The sequence below is a fragment of the Gekko japonicus genome, unplaced genomic scaffold (assembly GCF_001447785.1).
Source record: "Gekko japonicus isolate JY-2015 unplaced genomic scaffold, Gekko_japonicus_V1.1 scaffold171, whole genome shotgun sequence".
Lineage (NCBI taxonomy): Eukaryota > Metazoa > Chordata > Lepidosauria > Squamata > Gekkonidae > Gekko > Gekko japonicus.
In genome coordinates, this window is record NW_015175975.1 from 1,580,029 (window position 1) to 1,603,762 (window position 23,734).

The 23,734-nt window shown below is 42.8% G+C and overlaps 1 protein-coding gene across 1 annotated transcript; it reads left to right on the top strand.

Moving 5' to 3' along the window:
* Positions 1-10,110: 10,110 nt before the first annotated feature.
* Positions 10,111-23,290, top strand: LOC107122981 (vomeronasal type-2 receptor 26-like). Its single transcript, XM_015426132.1, has 6 exons — positions 10,111-10,310; positions 12,513-12,804; positions 13,388-14,221; positions 16,053-16,280; positions 18,898-19,024; positions 22,386-23,290. Exons 1-6 carry the CDS (start codon positions 10,111-10,113, stop codon positions 23,288-23,290), a joined length of 2,586 nt encoding a protein of 861 aa, XP_015281618.1.
* The last annotated feature ends 444 nt before the right edge of the window (positions 23,291-23,734 follow it).

The following is a 23,734-nucleotide window of genomic DNA, read 5'->3' on the forward strand; positions in this document are numbered from 1 at the left end:
GAGGAGGAGGAGGAGGAGGAGGAGGAGGAGGAGGAGATTGGATTTATACCCCGCCTTTCACTACCCAAAGGTGTCTAGAACCTTAGAGCCCAACAAGATTTTTGAGCTATGGGTTTTTGAGAGTCAAAGTTATGTGACTCTTGAAAGCTCATACTCTGAAAATTTTGTTGGTTACTAAGGGGCTCTTGAACTTGAATCTCACTGGAATCAGGTGCCTAAGAATGCTTCTGGTGCCCCAATGTCCAGAACATGTAAATTGTTCAATGTATGACATAAGGGCTCAAGAAAAGAGACCCTGGTACATTCATAAAAAAATCAAGACGCTGCCACATTCAAACTGAACATCACTAAGATCATTTTAAATGTTCATTCTTTTATGGTGAGATATGGATTGAAATGAAATTGTTGGGAAAGGAGGTCTTTTTTTTTTTTAGAGGAACTCAGGCCAAAGAGTACTGTCATGATCATCCTTGGAACTGTAGGACTGTACATATGAACAGCAGGTGTATATTTTTAGCTGGCTGTTCATACAGAAGGAGGGTAACTCCAGCATTTTAAAAAAATGAATGAAAAAAAGAAGAGCACCTGAGTAGTAAGTAGGAAATTGGATGATTCCAATGGAAAATAATCCAAATTGTTCATGGCCGCGAGCATCTGCAAACATCGAAGTCATATGTGTCTTACCTGGTTAAAGTTTCTAGGCCAAACAATTAAATCATTATTAAGAGTTAACTGTTTTGATTGAGGATCCAGTCTTCCAATTTTTACTTTAACAAATGAGTTATTGGGGAAAGTGACCCAATTTATAACATCAAAACCTGCCACTAATTCTCTGTTATGATCAAAATGTGAAGAGTCTCCAGCGCTGTTGTTGAACCCCATGGTCCTTAGAAAGTGATGAAGCTAAGTAGGTAGAGAAAAGAAAGAAATGATCAACGAGGGGTTGAAATCCTTACAAAGAAACTTAGGCCCCGTTCATACGAGGCAGTTTGGGCCGGGAGCGGGCCGGATTGGAGGCGCATCAGACGGGCGCGATCCCACGGCAATATCTGCCTGGCGTCGCGCTCCCGCCTCCAACCCGGCCCTTCCCCCGATGAAGCGCATCAAAGATGAACCACCTACTTCGGTGGTTCATCCGGTTGAGGCGCTTCATCCTGGCCGTGGGATCGGCGGCGCGTCTTGCCGCCGTCGCATCCCCGCCCCCCTGCCGTACTGCGCATGCTCGAGCATGCGCAGTACGGCAGCCTCCCCCTCCCACTCGCCTCTTTCTCCCCGGCATCTGATCGTGCCGGGGAGCAACGGCGTGCCGCTAACGCCGAGGCGTTTCTTTTTTGGCGCGGCTTTAAAAGCCGCGCTTCTCCTCGTTTGTTCCCTGCTGTGTGGCAGGGGCCTTAGAATACATTAGCTTATGTAGATGAAGACTATTCTGATGGTGAATTGTATTTTTTTATTTTGCTATTGTGGTGTTATTTTGGCTCAAGATACAGTCAGTTAAGTTAACAGGTGGTAGCACAATTTACCAAAAATGGGTTATAAAGCTGAGTTATCACAGTTTCTCAATTATATGATAGTTTGATTTAAACTGCAATGTAGATCTGAGGTTACCTTCCATGGCTGCACATTCTGAAACTCCAAACTTCTGTGCTTCTGTCTTGGCATAGATATTGCATTCAAAGCATGTGCCACAGCATAGACAGCATTGTAGATACGGTAGCTGTGGCTAGTCATGCTCATTTCAAACAGAATCATAGGAAGACTCTCCAGCTTCTCTTCCCCAGTGCAGGTTTTCTCATGTGCCACATCCTCACTAGATATTGTCAATGAACAGTTGAATGCCTGCTCCCAGAATTCCTTGATAAAGCCATCTCCTTTTCTCCAGGATGGCTTTATGACCTGAAGAAATTTCAGGAATCCTGGTGGCTGATGGTAGGGAACTATTAAAGATATAGCACCATGGAAGATTTGTATATCCCAAAACCTTTGAAGGGACAGGGAGGAGAAATTCCACTGGGATGTAGCAATCCATATTTTACCCAGAGTTAGATGTGAAGATGTTTCTGCGAAGATCATCAACATTCTCAAAGCCTGTATTGATGTGAGTTCTGCATACACTAAATATACATTAGCTCTGCTGCCCACAATAACTCGATATTTTCCCAGAAGACTCCAAAGCATATCCATGGAAACATTTAAGTAACTCCGTTTTGGTGTTCTTAGTGTGAAGGCAGAGCAGATGCTATTGACGGCAAGCATGGGGACCACTGTCTGCAGAAACTTGTCCCCATTGTCATCATCCACAGCAAAGAGTCCAATCCATGTCCATCTGAAATGGTAAAGTAGCTGTACAATTCCTCTGTACTGGTAGGCTTCACTTGGAGCCATCTGGTACAAGGAAGGAAACAGCATATTTTTACTCTGTCCTGGGGAAAATGTTCCATAAGCGAACTGGGAAGAAAGTAAAGTTATTTTAGACGGTTGGGGAGAAAATGGTAAACATCAGTTGTAGAAAATGCACACGCTTGTGAACATGAGATACCTGTGGGATCCTGTAAAAAGCTAAAATAGTGGCCACATCAGCAGAGGTTTCAGGGTCAATTCCCCCAATCACAGTTATAAGATTTTTATTTGTGTCACATTTGAAATTGAGTATAAACCGATGAGGTGTAGAAAGCAGATTTAGGGTAGCCTTATAGGTCATCTTTGGAAGGTAGTACCCACTGAGGACATGGAAGCCCAAAGTGATGTTTGGTAAAATGTAGGGATTTTCGTTGATCTCTTCTATAGCAAATGCCAAAGCCAAGATATTCTGGTAATTCTTTAGCACAGAACTGCAATAAGAGTTACAGACTAGTTAGCCAAACAGTATACATTCTCATCATTGCCACAGGTAATAATTTTATATGTGTGATGTAAAAAGCTTCATTTTGTGACCTCTGCATAAATATGGTTATTAGGGCACAAGGGCAGGCCATCCCTTCTTGGACCCACACAGAGTTTTCCATGTTTTTAAGGCTGAAATGTCACTTTGTACAAATTAGATGCATCTTCAGATTTGAGGCACCTGAAGTAACCATTGAGTTCCACCTTTCGATGATCAACTAACTATGGTCAAAAGCCTGGGTGTGTTTCTGTATGCCTCCTTATTGATGGAGGCCCAGATCTCAAACATTGCCAGACTGGTATCTGATCTGGGAGAACGGGGTTTGATTCCCCACTCCTCCACTTGCACTGGCTGGATGATCTCGGCCAAGCCGTAGTTCTGATAGAGCTGTTCTTGAAAAAGATCAGTTTCTGTCAAGATCTCTCTCAGCCCCACCTACCTCACAGGGTGTCTGTTGTGGGGAGAGGAAGGGAAAGGAGTTTGTAAGCCGCTCTGAGACACCTTTGAATAGTGAAGGGTGGGGTATAAATCCAATCTCTTCTTCTTCTTTAGCTACCCCAGGCCAGGCAACTGGCACCCTCCCTATCTTGCCCTGACCTAGCCACAGTAATCCATGCAACAGTCACCTCCAGGCTAGACGACTCTAACTCACTCCACATAGGGCTACCTTTGAGAATGACCTGGAAATTACAACTGGTGGCACAGGTTCTTACTGGAACCCCACAGACAGCACACACTCAACCAGAGCTCCACCAGCTGTACTGGCTCATGTCTGAATACTGGATCAGTTTCAAGGTTCTGATATTAACCTTCAAGGCACTAAATTGTCTTGGATCAACATATCTTCAGGACTGCCTCTCCTGGTAAACCACCCTGAAGGGCATTATGCTCAGGAAAGAAAAACCTACTGGTGATCCCTGGCCCAAAAATATATGGCTGTCCTAAACCGGAGCCAGGATTTTTTCACCCTTGGCTCCAGCCTGGTGGAACTCTGCTGAATGACATCCATGCCCTGAGGGATCTAATGCAGTTCTGGAGGGCCTGTAAGGCAAAGATGTTCTGCCAGGCCTATGGCCGAGGACAGCAATGGTTTCCATCTTGCCTAGCTCCTCCCCCCAATGGGGTAGTGATAAAAACCAATTCATTTTAGGGCCATCTGATACTGTTATATTGCTTACTGTTTTAACTGTTTTTAAATTGATCTGAATGTGCTTGCACAATTCTTGTACGCCACTCAGAGCCTTGTTTCACAGGGGAGGGAAGTCTATAAGCTGAATTTATATCTAAAATAAATAAAAATGATGTGTTCCACCTTTGGGGAATCAACTATGGTAAACGATGGCTTCACATTATATCTGAACAGAGCCAATCATTATTTTCTCAATTTTAGACTGCGAGCATTTACTGAAAGGAAAGGGGAAATAATCCTTACGGTTTATCAGTCAATTTCATTGTGGGATGTTCCATGAAAGAGGGAGCACTGTAAAACAAGAAGATGTGACTGGCAACCATACCAATGACAAGGTTACCTGGCTGATAAAATTCATGAGAAATAGAGAAGCCATCATCATATATGGTGCAATGAGCTGAACGAGTCTTGCAGACAGGACGACCCAAGAGCAAAAGCAGCAACATCAGTACCACCACCATCCTGGTAGCAAACCTTCTCTTCGACATGCAGATTTCTGTGTTTCCATTTACAAGACTGTTGAGATAGCAGCAATTTTGTTTTGCTCTTTCCTGAATGCCAAATGATGCTGTCTGTTCCTTCAGAAAAATAACTGTCTCACATACCTATTTCTGCACCAGTGCCCTGATCATAGGAGTTAATAATAGTTCTTAAGGAGAAACAATGTTTATCATTCTCTATGTACAGCATATGCCCCCTACAGCTTCATGTTCTTGTCTCAGGACCAATGGCTCAAGGAGACAACAGTCCAGCCTGGCTTTTCAGAAATCAACACTCTCCCCCCTCCCTTTTAGTTCTGAAGGATAACATGAAAAACATAGGGCAGGGCAGATTGATGTGACTACATGGGCCAGTTAACAAGGTTAAACACACCTGACATAATAAGGGGACCTGTCAATCCTAAAAGAAATCAACCCTGACTGTTCCCTGGAAGGCCAGATAATGAAACTGAAGCTCAAATACTTTGGCCACCAAATGAGATGGGAGCACTCACTGGAGAAGACCCTGATGCTGGGAAAGATTGAAGGTCAAAGAAGATGGGGACGGCAAAGGATGAGATGGTTAGACAGTGTCATAGATGCAACGAACATGAAATTGAGCAAACTTCAGAGGACGGCGGAAGACAGGAGGGCCTGGCGGGAGTTGGTCCATGGGGTTGCGAAGAGTCGGACGCGACTGTGTGACTGAACAACAACAACAACAAAAGGGAATGTTTACATGGATAAGAAATAGAACAGTGATCTTCATCATATCTATTTTCATCTTAAATTTAATCTACCTTGAAGTGTGTTGTTGGGATAAAAGGGGATAACTCTTGTGGGGAACATCAGAGAGGTAGGCTGGGACACAGATGAATAATGGAAATGTAAAGCACTACAAAGCTGGAAAATGGTATTATCTCACCAGTGCAGATGGATAATCAGTGGCTTACCTAAGACAATTTGTTGCATTTATTACTGATGAATGATGTAGACTGGGGAATGCCTATCTCATAACCAGTGTTCCCTCTAAACCAAGTTAGTGTGAGCTGTCTCACAGTTTTCTACTCTCCAGCTCACAGATTTTTGTCTTAGCTCAGGAACGATGGCTCCAGAGCAAACTAATTTATCTAGCAGCCAAACCTCTTGCTCACAATTTTAATGTCAGTAGCTCACAAAGCAGAATTTTTGCTCACATGACTCCACAGCATAGAGGGAGCATTGCTCATAACTACATCCTTTCATACCTGGAGCTTCTGGGCATAAGGCTTCAAGGATTTCCCGGAGCAATTGATACTGTGTTCTTATACAAAACCCAGCTTGACCCGAATCCTTGTCCATACATTACAAATGCAATGATCGGTACAATTGAAGCATGACATGAGAAAACACTGTGAGTTTTTTGTCTGAAGTTCTGAGTGGAAACTGTAGCATGTGGAAGTACCTTTTGCCAGGCAAAAGTATGGAAGTACATTTGGTTTAGGGTTGCCAAGCCCCCAGTGGGAGTGGACAATCCCCCCTCCTCCAAGTCCTGCTAAGCACTGCCACTGCAAGCGGTGGCACAGGACTGGGACCCCTTATTGATCTACCCAGAAGTGCAATGTAGAAGAAGAAGAAGAAGAAGACGAAGAAGAAGAAGAAGAAGAAGAAGAAGAGTTTGGATTTATACCCCGCCCTTCACTACCCAAAGGTGTCTCAGAGCAGCTTACACATTCCTTTCCCTTTCCCTCCCCACAACAGACACCCTGTGAGGGAGGTGGGGCTGAGAGAGCTCTTGACAGAAACTGCTCTTTTTTCAAGGACAGCTCTTATCAGAACTAGGGCTTGGCCAAGGTCATCCAGCCAGGTGCAAGTGGAGGAGTGGGGAATCAAACCCGGTTCTCCCCGATTAGAGTCTGCGCACTTAACCACTACACCAAACTGGCTCTCATATCTGGAATAAAGATATCAGCCTAGAAGATGAATGTGCTTGCGTCTCAGCATTAAAACGTCAGCAGAACCTGTGCTGTGTTTATGCAAAGCAAAAATTAATTAACGGAGGCAGTGTTATTGCTTTGGAAGGTCGGGGGGGAGTAGATGTGATTCAATGTGCCCTCTCCCAAGCAACTTGTCAATCTCTGCTCTCCCTTTGCCTTGAAATGGAAGAAGCACAGTGCACTGAGTTCCCCTTTGCCTCCCAGATTAGATGGCCACAGCTAAAGGGAAGAGAAATTAAGAAATATATTTTAAAAAGCAATCCATATTTTACCCATAGAAGTGCCACGCAGCCCCTTGTCCTTGCAGGGTTAGATCATGTCTTTTAAGCCAGTTTGGTGTTGTGGTTAAGTGTGCGGACTCTAATCTGGGAGAACCGGGTTTGATTCCCCACTCCTCCACATGCAGCTGCTGGCGTGACCTTGGGTGAGTCACAAGCTCTGTCAGAGCTGTCCTTGAAAAAGAGCAGTCTGTGTCAGAGCTCTCTTGGCCCCACCCGCCTCACAGGGTGTCTGTTGTGGGGAGGGGGAGGGAAAGGAGTTTGTAAGCCGCTCTGAGACTCCAAGTGAAGGGCGGGATATAAATCCAATCTCTTCTCCTCCTCCTCCTCCTTCTTCTTCTCCTCCTCCTCCTCCTCCTCCTCCTCCTCCTCTCTTCCTTTTACTGTGTTTATCTCCAGAATTTGATTCCAAGAAATGGTAAAAATGCAGCTCTGTGGGTTATTCTGTTTGCCTGGAGGCTGGCAAGCCTATTGTGAACTTCTACAGTAAAGTACTTCCCCCCCACCCCCAGTGAAAGGATCTGGAGTTTACAGCTGGCTGGAATAAAGAAGTTTGCTCTGGATCGGTAGGTCTGACTTGTTTCTTCTTACCCCATAGCCAGCAGAAGCTATAAGCACAATGCAGACTTGACCAGGACTCACCATCATAGCCTGGAGGATGTTCCTTTCTCTCTCTCTCTCTCTTTAATTACATTAATAATATAAATAGGTATTCCTAATCTGGACATTTTGCCTGGCTCCAGCTTGGTGGAACTCTCTGCCAAGAAACATCCATGTCCTGCAGGACCTAATGCATTTCTGCAGGGCCTGTAAAGCAGAGATGTTCTGCCAGGGTTTTGGTGGAGGACAGCGACGGGTTCCACACTGCCTGGCACTCCCTGTCCCCTGCTTCTCTTCGGCCTCCCCCATGAGGCAGTTGCACAATTTCAATTTTTAGTGCCACCTGATAAAGTTTTAACTATGTATTAGCTTACTGTTCTGAACTGGTTTCATTAATGTATGGGTGTCTTTTATTGTTGTTCACTGCCCTGGGCCTTGTGTACACAGGGGAGGATAGTCTAAAAGTTTGATTTATAAATAAAATGAAATAAATTTCATTGGCCATCGGGAATCTGAACCCAGTGCTCTCTAGTTCTATTCCAACTATCAGACCTTTATGCAATACTATATATAAAGGTAAAAGTAAAGGTTCCCTTGCTCGAAAGCCAGTTGAATCCGAATCTAGGGTTGCGGTGCTCATCTCAGAGCCGAAGAGCCAGCGCTGTCCGAAGACGTTTCCGTCGTCATGTGGCCAGCATGACTAAACACCAAGGCGCACGGAACGCTGTTACCTTCCCACCGAAGTGGTACCTATTTATCTACTTGCAATTTCTTGCTTTCGAACTGCTAGGTTGGCAGGAGCTGGAACTAGAGAGGGGAGATCACTCCGTCATGCGGCACACTCGGGTCTCGAACTGCTGAACTACCGACCTTCCACAGCCTGCAGTTCAGCGTCTTAACCACTTGAGCCACCGCAGCTCCTATAAAGAGAGACTATAGATATAGTAAGAATACTATTTATTTTATTTATTTATTTTTAATTTATTCATTACATTTCTACCCCGCCCTCCCGCCGAAGCGGCAGTGCGATTTTTGTCAGATCCCCACCCACCCCCCGGTGTTTAAAAGGTTTTCTAAGTTCTTTCCAGTCACAGCTGGCATTTTTGTGCATCTAGGGTGGATCCTTTTCGGGGAGACGGGCCTGCGTGTCCACCTCCCCCTTTTTGGGGATCCCCAGAAGGGGTCAGGGGGGTTGAGCCAACACACAGTAGGCCCATCTCGGGGGCTGTGCCCAGGATCACCCCAGGTGTCAAATTCGTACCACGCAGAGGCAGCCGCCCTTGTGATACCAGCAGTATTTGTCACTCCTGGGTTTTGCCCTCAGCAGGCAGGCTGAGGGACGTGGTTATCGGGTGGCAGGCGGGTCACTCGATTTTACAGGATCCACCCCCATGCTTTGCCAATGCTCCTTGGTCTGTAATCAATAAAAGCTGTGGCCTGTTTTTTATCCCAAGATTGTTGTGTGGTGTGTTTGTTGTGGACCTCTACAGGACCCCTTCCTACTAAGCCCTGCGCCAGCAATTACAATGCCAACAGGCTATGCTTACACTGGCTATGGATGGGGACAATCCTGATGTAAAGGTCCATTTGCCACCTGCTCCTTCACATTGTGCAAAAGGTCAAATTGTCTTCTTGATGACCGCTCAGGAGAATAGCCAGGGGGAGTCCTTTTAAGAGGTACTTTCTGCCTATAGTACCACAGCCGTTGCTGGACTTGGAGGAGGTACTTTCCTCTCTTGCAATAACCAATGCTTTTCTGACCTTCTCGCCAAGAGCCATCAGATGTGCAGAGACCAAAGGAAAATAAACAACACATGAAGCCCTGAACGATTGCTTAATAATAATAGATTAGCTTGATCAAACAGCAAAGGTAGGCTTTGCCACTTGAAGCTCTTTCAAGTTCACACTTGGGATAGTGCAATTCTATGCACAGTTAGACCAAAGTAAGTACAGAGATTTGCCCTGGGGGTATACCATCCCTAATTGGTGGTTCTGTGACTTATACCAGATGCAACATACTATAAATAATTTGGTCAGACCTCACCTGGTCCTAGTTGTTTCCTTCAGAGTGACCTCCTTTTAGCTTTTTGTTTAAAAGTCACTATCAGACCTTAGTGCACAGAGAGCTTTAATAGTACACTGTGGTGCATGAACCTACAAAACAGTTGGATAAATGGTTTACTGCCCCTTCTACCATGTGCTACGACTGAAATTTCTAAAATTTATTTTGGCTCAATTAGAAGAATATCCTGATTGTCTAAAGATCCTTATTCTTCTTATAATCCAAACCTTGAGATAATGGAAACTGTTGCTAAATTTCTTTTTGGTGCCATTTCTATTCGCCCTTTATTTAATTGATGGGTATGCTTACTTGGTAATTCCTTGTTTCTGTATTTTGCAAGTATTATTCTATGCTGTGGTTGTTTTTTTGTTTTTGTTGCATATGGGTTTGCAAGGGTTACATGCCAATAAAGGTAACTGGATTGATTGAGAAAGTGATACCAGGGATGCAGGAATAGGTTTCAAAGCAGGGAATCGACAAAGCCAATTCAAAGCTGGTTGTAGCCAGAATGATGACAACAGGAAAGTATTCTGCTCTCCAAATTTAGCTCCTGTCTTTTTTTATTTATTTACTGACTTTATTCACCATCCACCTTTTTTGTTGAGACTCAAGACACTGATGTCATTGCTTGTACTGCTGCTCGTCATGTGGCGGACACATCCCATTCATCCCAACCTGAAGACTCATTCAATTCAGTGCAACAGAAACGCTTCTGTCCCTATTCCACAGGAATTGTATGAGCCAGGAGATCTTATCATTGGAGGGATTGCCTCTCAGGTCTTCTTCCATCACAACCCTATGCATTTTAGGGATCAGCCCTCTCAGATGTTAATCGAGGAGGCAATGTAAGGGTCCATTCCTTCTTTTTCAGCAGTTTTAATATTTTCTGCTAGATCACAATAACTGAACTATTGATTACAGCAAAAGAAAGGAAGAGTTACTTCGTCTGGAAGAACCTCTTGTAAGTGGAAGGCTAATAGTAGCGGGGGGGGGACTGAATCCCACCCAATATGCAAACCATATTTCAGTGTACAGGTAGATGGTTCTTTGCTTTGCCTTCAGAATACCTTGTTTAATTAAGCAAAAATTGCTCTCCTCCCATACTTCCTTCTTTCTCATTTTTCCCTTCCTCTGATATATATCTCCTCTGATACCAGTGTGCTTTCCTTCGTATATATATATGTATTTGTATGTATATTACCATTTTCATAATGGAAATGTTTTACTGCATCTATGGCTCTCATGCCCTGACCTGGATGGCAGAGTCTAGCCTGATCTTGTCAGATTGTGGAAGCTAAGCAGCGTCAGCCCTGGTTAGTACTTGGATGGGAGACCACAAGGAACAAGGTTGCTATGCAGAGGCAGGCAATGGCAAAACACCTCTGAATGTCTCTTGCTTTGAAAACCCTACAGGGTGGCCATAAAGTGGCTGGGGCGGGACACTCCATCACTACCATGGTTTCAAACCCAGTAGCTTCTTCGGTTTCATTACAGTACCATGGCATTAGACACTTTTCATTTTGTGTTATAAATACATTCACATAGTTAAGATATTTAGCATTTCAGTACAAAACACAATTGGACATTCTGGTTTTATCGATATATAGATACTTGGGATGTTGTCTACTTAAGATCTGCATTCAGAACTTAATTAATCATTTCTACCTATCGACACCATATCATTTATATCAGAAAATAAACTACTGCAAACTAAATTGGTGGAAATGATCAGGCTTCCTTGCTTTCATTATATTAGTGAAAGTCTTGTTTAATCAGCAATCCTATGCATTTAATTAGAAAGAAGTTCCATTGAACTTGGTGGCCCTGCGCCTGAGTGGCTGAGTGGAATTTGCCCCAGTGACTTCTTGTTTCAGCCATGCACTGCTTTCCTAGCCTCAGCTCCACTATGGCCCCTGTCACACGGGCAGGAAACTGCAGAGGAGAAGTGTGGCTGTTTGCCCCGGGGCAAACTAACATGCAGTAAAGCGATCAGACCTACTGTGGAGGTTCTGTGGAGGTACTGTGGAGGTTCCATGGCAAGGGAGAGGTGCCGATCACAACACACGCCTGCGCGCAATGAAGAAGCGCGCGGCGCGGCGAACTGGTTTTCTTTTTTTGTGTACACTACGAATGCGCATGCTCCGTTGGGTGCGTGTGCGCATCCACGGAGACGTGGGGGGAAAAAAACCCTTTTCCGCAAGGGGACATGGGCGGGCGCCGGATACCACCGGAAACGCGATCAGACGCCCGCCCTTGCCCCGCAGTTTCTGGAAACTAGTACCTCCAAGGTACTAGTTTTTTGCTGCGCTTTTTCGGCAGGAAGCCTCAGTTGTGCCACGGAAGCACTACGCTTCCCAGATGTGCTGGTGAGATCGCGACGTGGAATTAGCCCCAGTAACTTCTTGTTTCAGCCATGCACTGCTTTCCTAGCCTCAGCTCCACTATCTTCAGTATGGAGAGAATAATCCTCTACTTCACAGGGTTGATTCAAAGATAAATGTTAGTCTATCATAACATTGTACCACATGTAAAAACAGGATTCCGAAGTGCTATGTAAATGCTAAGCTTTTCAGAAAGGTTCCGATTACTGTTCATCCATAGTTCCAGAAATGGCAACAGTAGACTTTGCAAAAACTATATCGTTCTGGTTTGGGAACTAAATATATAATGACCTGAAACAGTAACACACATTGCAGGTAGCATTGCCAGAAGAGCAGAGAGTTGCAGAATGCTAATGTTACATACATTTCAGAGGAGTGGTCACTGTTTTTTTTTTTTTTTTAAATGTCTTGGAGACATCTCTTTGCAAGTAAAAATTTAGGGTATAGGAAACGTCCTCTATGGTGCTACAGACATTTTTGATATGTTGTTATGACTCATGTACCTCTGCCCCCCCCAATCTTCCTATATCTGGGGCTTGAGAAAATTCTGTTTTAGTCTGTATATGGGGAAATATGCTTGTACACAAAAAATCATATTGAATAAAACTTTGTTGGTCTTAAAGCTACCAGTGTACTCAAACTTTGTTCATGTATCTCTCGTTACAGTGTGGACACGAAGCACTATCAGCACATCCTTGCTTTGGTATTTGCTGTGAAGGAAATCAATCACAATCCCAGGATCTTACCTAACATCACTTTGGGGTTCCACCTCTATGACAGCTACTACAGTGCACATATGACTTTTAAGGCTACACTAGCTCTGCTTTCCTCACAGCATGAACACATCCCCAACTACAAGTGTGATGTTCAGAATAATTTGGCAGCTGTCATTGGTGGACTTGGTTCTCAGACCTCCATCCACATGGCCACCATCTTAAAGATCTACAAGACTCCACAGGTAGATTTTGTAGAGGGAAGGGCAGAATATCACATTCCATTCTCATCTAATGATCAGTGATAGGTAAACTTCTCTGAGCTCAACTTGAAACCATTTGCATTCTTGTAAACATCTTTGCCACTCTGTAGACATGCTCAACAGGAATGTTTATAAATGCCAATCCCTCTCATCCTGCTAAAAACAGAAACCATAGCTTTTGAAGTCTCTGTAATTGAATTATAGCTTGGAAAAACCTGGGTATAAGCCACAGGCATCTTGTACATTATCTCGGGTATTGAGACCAGGTCTGATCTGTAATTGACTCATTGTCCTGAAATTAGTATTCTATTTCCAATTAAAAACAATGTGTGATTTTAATTTATGCACTGTATTCAAGTCTTCATGGCTACATTCAGCAGGCAGAAGGAACGGAATGGGTGGGGGAATGAAATTTCCCCTTTCTTATGAGTTTTTATGTATTTCCACATGTATCTTACTAAAGTGAAACTTTAAAAAATAGGTATCTATGCAGATCTACAGGATGTGCTTATGATCACACAGTATTTATACACCATTCCTAAAATGTCTCTACATTTTATTATAGCTTTCCTATGGCTCTGTTCTCTCAGGAGGGAATGATAAACCGTTCTCTTCATGGTACAAGATGGTTCCCAATGACAACCATCAATACAAAGGGATTGTCCAGTTGCTTGTGCGTTTTAAATGGATATGGGTTGGACTCTTTGTTGTTGATGATGACAATGGGGAAATGTTTTTGCAGTCTTTGATTCCTTTGTTTTCCCAGAATGGCATTTGTTTCGCTTTCATAAATAGAATCCAAAAAACGAATTACATTGATGGAATGATAGCAATATTTTTAAGTAAGTGGGATGCATTTCAATCTTTGATGGAAAGCAAAGTCAATGTGCTTGTTGTCAATGGAGCACCTCCATCAATGGAAGAGTTAAGCTGGCATCTTCATTTTGTAGACCTAAATGCACCCATAGGGAAGGTGTGGATAGTAACTGCACATTGGGATTTTGAATCAAAAAACTATCAAAGAGAATGGGATATACAGCATTTCCATGGTGCTATATCCCTTACGATTCATTCAAATCAGCCAAAAGGATTCAGGACATTTCTTCAAAGAGTTAATCCTTTCTGGACAAAAACTGATAGCTTCATCACGGAATTCTGGGAACAGGCATTTGACTGTTTATTGAAAGAATCCAATGGAAGGAAGAGTGATGAGCCCAAGCCAACCTGCACAGCAGAGGAAAAGTTGGAAAACCTTCCAGGGCCACTCTTTGAAATGAGCATGACTGGCCACAGTTATAATATCTACAATGCTGTCTATGCGATATCACATGCTTTACACGCTATATTAGAATCCAGTTCAAAACTCAGGCTGGAGCCTTGGAATTTAAAAGCATGGCAGGTAATTTTACCCCAATTCTGTTTTCTTGTTTCAGACAGCATACCAGTGCCATTCAAATCTTCATAAAGTTTTACAGATGTCCTCTTTCCAGAAGGATGGTTTCAAATGTCTCTGTCCTGCTGTTTCAGTCTGAAAATTCTCATTTCAGTTTTTCCTGTTCTTTCTACAGATCAAACAACAGACTACTTATTTTTGAGCATTTGTTTCCACACATCAGGTTTTCCCCATAAAACATATGATTCTTTCGACATGATTAATCTTGTAAAAAATCAGTCTATTATGTGTATGGCACACCAGAGGTTTTGGATCCAGGGGGGTCCCATGTTTATCTACTGGGACCTCAGGTAGCAACAGTGGGGAAGATGCTTCTCTATGCAACATCTCAGGGATCCGCTGCCAGTGAATGTAAATAACTCTGAGCAAAACTGTACATTGAGAATAGAATCCATGCAACTTCAGTATAAATTGAGAAGAGAAACCAGACAACATCGGTGACACCAAAAGGCAGAAAATCATAACTGAGAAAAATAAGGAAATGTAAAATGTGGCAATTATTTTCCACAAGGTCTCACTGTCCTTGGTTGAAGTATATGTAGCCATTACTATTAATCTATAGTTCAATTTATGCAACATGATTGATTAACAATCAGTTTGATTCACTGAGATTTTCACTAAATATCACCCAGTTCCCTTCTTTGGAGGAGCTAAGGAAATCGTTTTATCCCCATCATAACCTGTCTGTCAGTCAAAAGGTACCCTACTTCTCTTTTTCACCAGTGGAGAAGCTGGTTGGATCCAACCCCATGCTTTCGTCACTGGTTCAACTTCACTTTCTTCTCTCATGCATCAAGCCCAGTTTGCAATCAATTTGACTGAAGGACCAATTTAACAAGAAAATAGGGACTGGATTATATATTTATTTTATTTTTAAAAATTATACCCCACCTTTCCGCCTTTATGAGAACAATCAAGACAGCCAGAACATCAAGAACATACATCATAAAATCTCATTTAAAAAACTGTTAAAACTAACAAAACACACATCAATAAAACAATTAAAAACAAAGGTAAGATGCACATGGCATGAACATAAACAAAAACATTATAGCAAATGACAGGAAGGAGAGATCAGTGAGAGAATGCCAAATGAACCAAAAAGGCCTCCACTCACTGGCGGAAGATGGTAACAGAAGGGCACAGAAAAATCCCCCCTGTGAGAGTTATAGAGTTTTTGTTCCACCACCAAGAAGACCCTCTCCAGAGCTGCAACCTGCCTACTCTCAAAAGGCGGGGTCAATGAAAGCAGGGCCTTGGAAGATGACAGCAGTGACTTGTTAGGTTCATAAGGGATTAGGTGGGGCTTCAGCTTTTGCCCACAATGGGTAGCCGTCAAAACATTTTCCTAATCCCTCTTTTATCTATGGGCTGGCAACATTCCAGTGGAATGGAACAAACTGCATCTGTCAAGGAAGGTTTTTGACTCAGACACCTCTTCTCAGTTGTGGCACCAAAACTCTTGGAATTCCCTCCCCTGGTGAGATTTACCTGTCTCTCTCTACCTTTGTCATTCACAAGTGGGTGAAGACTTTATATATGTTGTTTTAATATTCTGATTGTTTGCCACTGAGGGCCCTAAGTGGAGTGGAAAAGTGGCCAAAATGTTTTGAATGAATGAACAAACGAATGAATGGTCATTGGTCTTAAGAAAGAACATGTCTGTGGCTGGATCTGAACAGATATAGAAGGAATGGAAACAGATCTACAAGAATTATTTAGCAACACATTCACAAGGATTCCAACTGTTTGTTCTCACTGTTTCGTTTGAACCTAGCTGAACCATTTTCTACGAACAATCTCATTCAACAACAGTGTAGGAGATGCTGTGTGCTTTGATGAAAATGGAGAATTGATTGTAGGATTGGATGTTACAAACTGGGTCACTTTCCCAAATAACTCTTTTGTTCGAGTGAAAGTTGGAAGTCTGGATCCTCATGCTCCCCCAGGCAAAGAGCTGAAAATTCAGGATGAGAACCTAGTGTGGCACAAATGGTTTGCCCAGGTAAGAGACCACTTCACATCTTTTGGCCCAGAAGGCGTGACCTTTAAAAAAAATCTTTAGCACTTATTTTTTTAACAGGAATCTAGTTACAGTGACAATTAAAATAGGACATTAAGAGACCACTTCACATCTTTTGGCACAGAAGGCTAGTGACAATTTAAAAAAATCTTTTGGACTTTATTTTTTTTTAACAGGAATCTAATTAAAGTGACAATTAAGATAGGATATTAAAGTACCAAAAATTCCTATTTTGGCCACAGTTCACAACATGTGGCTTTTGCACTTTTTTGGTATTGCAATTTTACCTTCCTCTTTCTGCTTTTCTAGCTTTTTGTGAAGTCAGCTGCTGAGTAATTCCATAATTAAATGATTGGGGGAAATACATGTGTTTGGACTGATCCAGTCTTTGGAGGGAATTATGTTATCGGTCTTTATTTATTTATTTATTTATTCATTTATTTGAATTTTTATCCCTCCCTCCCCTGCACAGCAGGTCTCAGGGAGGGTTATAATAATAATTATACAACAATTTAAAAAATTTAGAACATAGCTACAGAACATAATTATACAGCAAATGTAACAATTAAAACATATATTAGCCTATACTAGACCAGAGTGCTCAGAATAAACCCAGCTCCTGGGCAAGTGGACAAGAGTTGCAGACAGTGGAACAGATTGAATGGTGCCAGATGGAGTAGGGGAGGCTGATGGGGTGCCAGAGGAGAATGTATTAGAGTGGAATGGTGTTAATTAATGCTGAAATGTCACTTCTTGCTTCACAACAGGATGTGACATCAGGACTTTAAACCACATCGGGAATTTAAACCACAGAGATTTGAAAATTCCTAGAATGTCATAATACCATTTTCTGTTTTGAAACAGGAAGTGATATCATGGCACTCCCTTCCTTCCTCCCACTGTGGTTCTCCCAGGGAGGGAAAGCAAACCTAGTTTTAAACCTCACCCCTGAGCAATAGGCATCAAGATTCACTGGATCGTTGACTGTTCAATGAATTATAAAAGGATAAGGAAGAATAAATTTCCCTTATCAAAGGCATCCAAGAAATTGGTGAAAGGATTATAACAGGAGTTCTAGATCATTTGTATAAAGGCCAGTGTACTTAATGTTTCTGTAAATGGTCTAGTGGAAATGCAAGGTGGAAAAGTTTGCAGGTAACAACCATTTGCAAATGTTTGCTGCTAATATAAATTCTGATAACACTTTAAGGAAAAGAAGAGGAGGAGGAGGAGATTGGATTTATACCCTGCCTTTTACTCATTTTACAAACTCCTTTCCCTTCCCCTCCCCACAACAGACACCCTGTGAGGTAGATGGGACTGAGAGAGCTCTTGACAGAACTCTGCTTGAGAGAACAGCTCTGACAGAACTATGGTTTGCCCAAAGTCATCCAGCAGCTGCAAGTGGAGGAGTGGGGAATCAAACCTGGTTCTCCCAGATCAGAATCCACACACTTGACCACTAAATTAAACTGATTATCTTTGGCACCAAAACAAACCTGTTCAATTTTTTTTCAGGAAGGGGTTTGCCCCCCTATTTGGAATGTAGAGACAGACACAAAGGGTTGGATGAACTAAAGGGCCACTTTATTTAACATATTAACTTGAACTCAACGGCAAGGGCCAATGACTTGCAGAAATGCCAGGCAAGTGGTCATCCGCGACCATTCCATACTCATATAACAGGAAGCCACCATGCCTTGGATTGAACCAACCCATTAAGATCATCTCTGTCTGGCTCACAAATGGGCAATGCCATGGATATTCCCCCACCAAACCATACAATTTAGGTAGAAGCTCAATCGCTGCAGCCCCAAGCAGTCTGCCTCCTGAACCCCGGGTCACGTAACCCAAAGACTAGTCTGGCCAAATGCCTAGCCCCCAACTGGGACTGTTAAATTGGTGCTCACCACCCCCCAACCCACAAACTAAATCGACCACCCTACAACAAAGGCAGCAACCCCAGTCAATTCGACAACCCCCTGACAGACTGTACACATAGGCGAAAAACATCTCCAACCACCACCAATCAGTCAGAGATGAAAAAAATCCTACCCAGCCCCCTGCAAACGGGCGACCAGCAAAGCCTGAACAGCAATCAGGGTGGGAGGGTGGGCCAAGAGAAAGGCAGCAACTGAAAAGGGAGAGGGAGTGGAGCCAGCCATTAAACGTGCCAGCCCCCCCCAAAAGGCCCAGAAGCCATGAGTCAGCATCCCGCCAGTTCCCTATCCTTTAAAGGGGCTAAAGGCGGCCCCCAGCGGTACGGCTGTTGACCTGCCAGGTGGGGCCAGATTAGCATTGCTAAAGCCCCAGCAGTCTGACAACCAGTCAGGTGAACATCAATATGTCATGAAAAATAACTGCATTGTTCAGAGCTTCATGGGAACAACCACATATATTTTATATGCCAGTCTTGCATCACATTGGCAGCAAGTGTGAAACTCGAAGAACTACTAACGTATCTTTTCCTAAAGAAGCTTCCAAGTCAGTAATGCCATTATATCATCTCAATATCCACATTGCCCATTTTGCTCAGCAGCCAAACGTTCTCAAATTTCCAAACGTTTTTCTGAGTGACAGTTCCTATATTCATCATCAGGTTCCGCCTGTTTCTGTTTGCAATGACAACTGCCATCCAGGTTACAGGAAGAAAAAGAAGGAAGGAGAGCCATTTTGCTGCTATGATTGTGTTCCATGTTCACATGGGAAGATTTCTGATAAGAAAGGTAGGAAAATACAGACATATAGAGTGATAATAAATGTACCAAATAGTAAGTTATAGCCAGACAATCTCAGGAGATAGAGGGCTACATTTTTCTGATATGGACATGCTCAGTAGATGGTCTCAAGACAGCACTAATCATCTTCCAACAAAGCATGTCCTAGAAATCTCAAATAAGATGCTGCTAGGCATCCAGTCTATGGCAACACTCTAGCGGACACATCTCCCGGACCTCCCGGGGATGTGATCTGCGAACCAGTGGATAAGAGAGGGGGTGACTGCTTGCCACCCTCCGGGAGCCTTGGCAAAAGGCTCCTCATCATGGGGCTTTTGAAGGGTAGCCTCTTCACCAGCATGTTGCTGGGGAATTGAGGCACTCTTCCGCCCCAACGGTCCTGTCGCTGAGTTGTCTGTATGGAACTAGAGCCGCTGACTGGGACAAGCGTCAGAGATCGGGCATTGGAAATGTATTCTGAGCGAGGTCGTAAGACCAACAATGAACTGTGAGTTGAGTTAAAGCGAATGATGGGATTAGAAAAAGAAAGCACCCCCTGGGAACAGCGAGAAAAGCAAGCGGGGGAGGGGCCCCTCCCATACGCACAAACAAAAAAGTGATTTACCAAGGGGTGGAGTGAAGGTGAAAGCATTGAAATCTGTTTTGAGAGACTTACCAGAGCATGGATAAGTGGAAGGGTGAACTTCAGAGACTTTAGCAACTTTTTCTAAAAGTAAACAATCCATAAGGATGGCGGGGAAGAAGTCGAAGAGAGACAGAGTAGGAAAAACGAAACTAGTGGTAAGCATGAGCCCCTGACCAGAAGAGGTCATTGAGTTCTCTAAATTGTTGGCAGATTCCTTGCGCCCTCTACTGGAACAGATAACTAATGTCAATCAACAGCTTACAACTCTAAATCAGAATTTTGCAACTCAGCAGCTCCAGTTGACTGAAACTGCAAAAAAGATGGAGCAAACAGCTAAGCCAAGGAAATGGATGCAAACAACAAAAAAGTTAAGAAAAAAGTGAAAATGCTGGAAAAAAGGCAAGCTTCGGACGAATTTCAACTTCTACAATTACAAATGGAGAAAGCAAATCTGATCCTCAGGTTTCAAAGGGTCTCAGAGGCAAAAGGTGAGAATCTAAAGCAACTGCTGAGCGAAGCATTAGCCCCAGTTACAGATTTGAAAGCAGACTACCTTACAAGCGAAATGGATGTGGTCTATAGGGCCTATTCCATTTACATTAAGAAAAATAATCTGCCTGGGGAGATAGTTGTCAGATTCTCGAAGAAACACATGAAGGACTTAATCCTAAAAGCAACTATGGGAACACCCTTGAAAATCGGAGATAACACCATCAGGATCCTTAAAGACATTCCATTTGAAATAAGGCAATAGAGGAAGAAGTATAAAGACTTGGTGCTTTTTCTACGAACAAATAGCATTGCCTACAGATGGTTGATTCCAAAATGCGTCACTTTCAAATTACACAATAAAAAAGAAAAGATTGACTCCGTTTTCAAAGCACATGAATTCCGGAGATTGCAACTGGGAGAGACAGCTGAGGATGCTAAGGGAGAAGATGACAGCAAATCTAGTGGCGAATTGGACTCAGAGTCTTCCGATGAGGATTCTGCTTCTGATAAAGGGGTGGCTGCCCCTAAACAAGCATATCATCTGAGGATTAGAAAAGATAAAACAAAGTGAAGGCTGAAGGACTCTGAATTGTGCCTTAAACTTTTTATTTTATTATAGAAGATGCTCTTGAAGTTTTCGTTAAATAGTTAAATCAATAGATAATACGATAAATAATTTAGCATAATAGACTACGTTCAATGTAATTTTAGCAATGTTAGATTAGTACTTATACAAGCTGTTGTTATGATCTCCTATTCTTGGGGTTTTAGTTATTAGTGGTTAACTTTTCTTTCTCCTTAGATGTAGTTCCCTTCCTCTTTTTTTCATTGTAGTTTATAGTATATTAAAAATGCAATAAAAATCTCCTTTGGGGGACTTAAAAAAATAATAACCTGCTGCTAGAAGTTCCGTGATAAGGGTGTCTGTGTTGGTACATTAAACCCCTGAGAACCTACTGCATTTATCATTCAGATTTGAGGTTAAACCCTGCCCTATCCCATCCTTATATCACAGTTTTGTCCCAGACTATCCTGTCTCGAATGGCTGCTTCAAAAGAAAGGCTTTAAAGTTCTGATCTCTGAGTTGCCCAGCTTCCTTCCCGATGGAACTATCAAATTCCTTAAAATATTTATACCAGGCCTCTCAATCAAAGGTTTTTGAAATTACAGCCACATAAAATCAATTGCAACAAACTTCCAGTAAATAATCAGCAATAAAAACAGCAGTAGAAGCTCAGGGAGGTGACAGCTGCGGTGCAAGTGCAACCATAAAGATGGCCACTCTCTAGTAGTCCCCCCACCTTATCTTTGAAGTTTTTCCCCATAGATCACTTGCATTAATTTCCCCTTAAAACAGTCTGGATTTGAATCTCCTCATATCCCCAAGGAGTGATTTCTACTCTATATTTTAATTATATCTCTGAGATTTTCTTGTGGTTTTTTTCAGACATGGATGGCTGTATCAAATGCCCAGACACCAATATCCAAATAAGGCCCAAAATGAATGTACGCCCAGGGGTCATTTCGGGGGGGGGATCGCAGTTCCCCCAGGTGAGGTGTGGGGGGCGGGGCACACGTCGAAGCCCCCCCCTGCTTCCGGTCAGGGTAAAATGGCGATTTGACGCACCCTGTAAGTGCTCAGGGTGGACGAGTGTTCCTTACAGCAGTTTGGACTGTATTTTGGTCCAACGCAGCTTCCCCCAGGCAGGGGGAATGACTGGCAGGCATCAAGACCCAAGAGAGAGTTGAGATTGGTGTGATCAAGTCTTGGAGGAGGCTTGTATTACACTTTGATCTCCTCTCCCGAAGCGGGCGAGCACATTCAGGGGGTGTGGCCTTATGACACACTTCCGGTGATATCAGGGGGTGTGGCATATGCGAATGAGTTATGCTAATGAGCTTCCCTAGCTCTTTTTCTATGAAACGACCCCTGTGTACGCCCAAGAATATTAGTTTCCTGACTTATGAACAACCTTTGGGGATCATTGTGGTGTCATTTATTCTTTCTTTTTCTATGACTTTGCTGTACAAATATGTACTTTAGGACTTTGTTATTTTATTATAACTTTATTTTCATTAACAACTCTAGTTTCTGTGCTTTATTTACCCAACTAAAAACAACCTCTCACTAGTAATCTCCCCACCGTACCTTTGAGGTTGTTCCCCACAGATCACTTGCATTAATTTCCTGATTTGATACTGAGATTTGCTTGTTGTTGTTTTTCCCCCCAGACATGGATGACTGTATCAAATGCCCTGAAGACCAATATCCAAATAAGGCCCAGAATGAATGCTCCTCCAAGAGTCTTAGTTTCCTGACTTATGAAGAACCTTTGGGGATCATTGTAGTGTCATTTATTCTTTCTTTTTCTTTGACTACAGTGTTTGTATTGATCACTTTTATAAAAAATCATGATACTCCCATAGTCAAAGCCAACAACCGGAGCCTCACCTACATCCTCCTCATCTCCCTCCTACTTTGCTTCCTCTGCTCCTTCCTATTCATTGGGCACCCTGGGAGGGTGACTTGCCTGCTCCGGCAAACTTCTTTCAGCATGGTCTTCTCTGTGGCCCTTTCCAGTGTATTGGCCAAAACAATCACTGTAGTTCTGGCCTTCATGGCAACCAAACCAGGATCCAGAGTGAGAAGGTGGGTGGGGAAAAGAATGGCAAACTCTATTGTCCTTTCCTGCTCATTTCTTCAAGCAGCTCTTTGTACAGTTTGGCTAATTTCCTCTCCTCCATTCCCATACACAGACATGAAGTCACTCGATGATAAAATGATTCTAGAATGTAATGAGGGCTCATCTATGATGTTTTTCTGTGTTTTGGGATATATGGGCTTCCTGGCCATTGTCACCTTCACTGTGGCTTTCTTTGCCAGGAAGTTGCCAGATAGTTTCAATGAAGCCAAATTTATCACCTTCAGCATGCTGGTCTTTTGTAGTGTTTGGGTACCATTTATTCCCACCTACTATAGCATTAAAGGGAAGTCCATGGTAGCAGTGGAGATCTTCTCCATCTTGGCCTCCAGTGCTGGTTTACTGGGTTGCATATTTTCCCCTAAATGCTACATGATTGTGATGAGGCCTGAGCTGAACGACAGGCATCATTTAATACCAAGGAAGTACCAATGAATATGAATTGTCCTAACTATATCAATTTATTAACTTGTATATGTGGAATTAGGGTTGGATTGAATCTCTGTCCTCTGCTAAAAATTTACAAAACCTCTGGTACACCTATAACATCTATAGTTATTAGCCTATAAAGTTGAAACTTTATCAGCTATATAGTTGAAGCTTTAGGACTCTGCTGGGTGCTTTGCCCTTCACGGGACACAAATTTGACTCACGTGACTTTTGCTTACTGGGAATGTTTATATTGTACAGCAGTCAGAATTCACTATCAAATTTTACATCTGTAGGGTATCTGAAGCTAGCTTCCTGTGATTCTCTTAGTTAAACTTGATTATGTGAGTCACCCTAGCTTAACCCAGCTTCCCTTGACTTTCCGGACCCCAGAGATAGAAATAAAAGGGCTGATTTTGTTGTATATGTCAGATGTATGCCAAATACTCA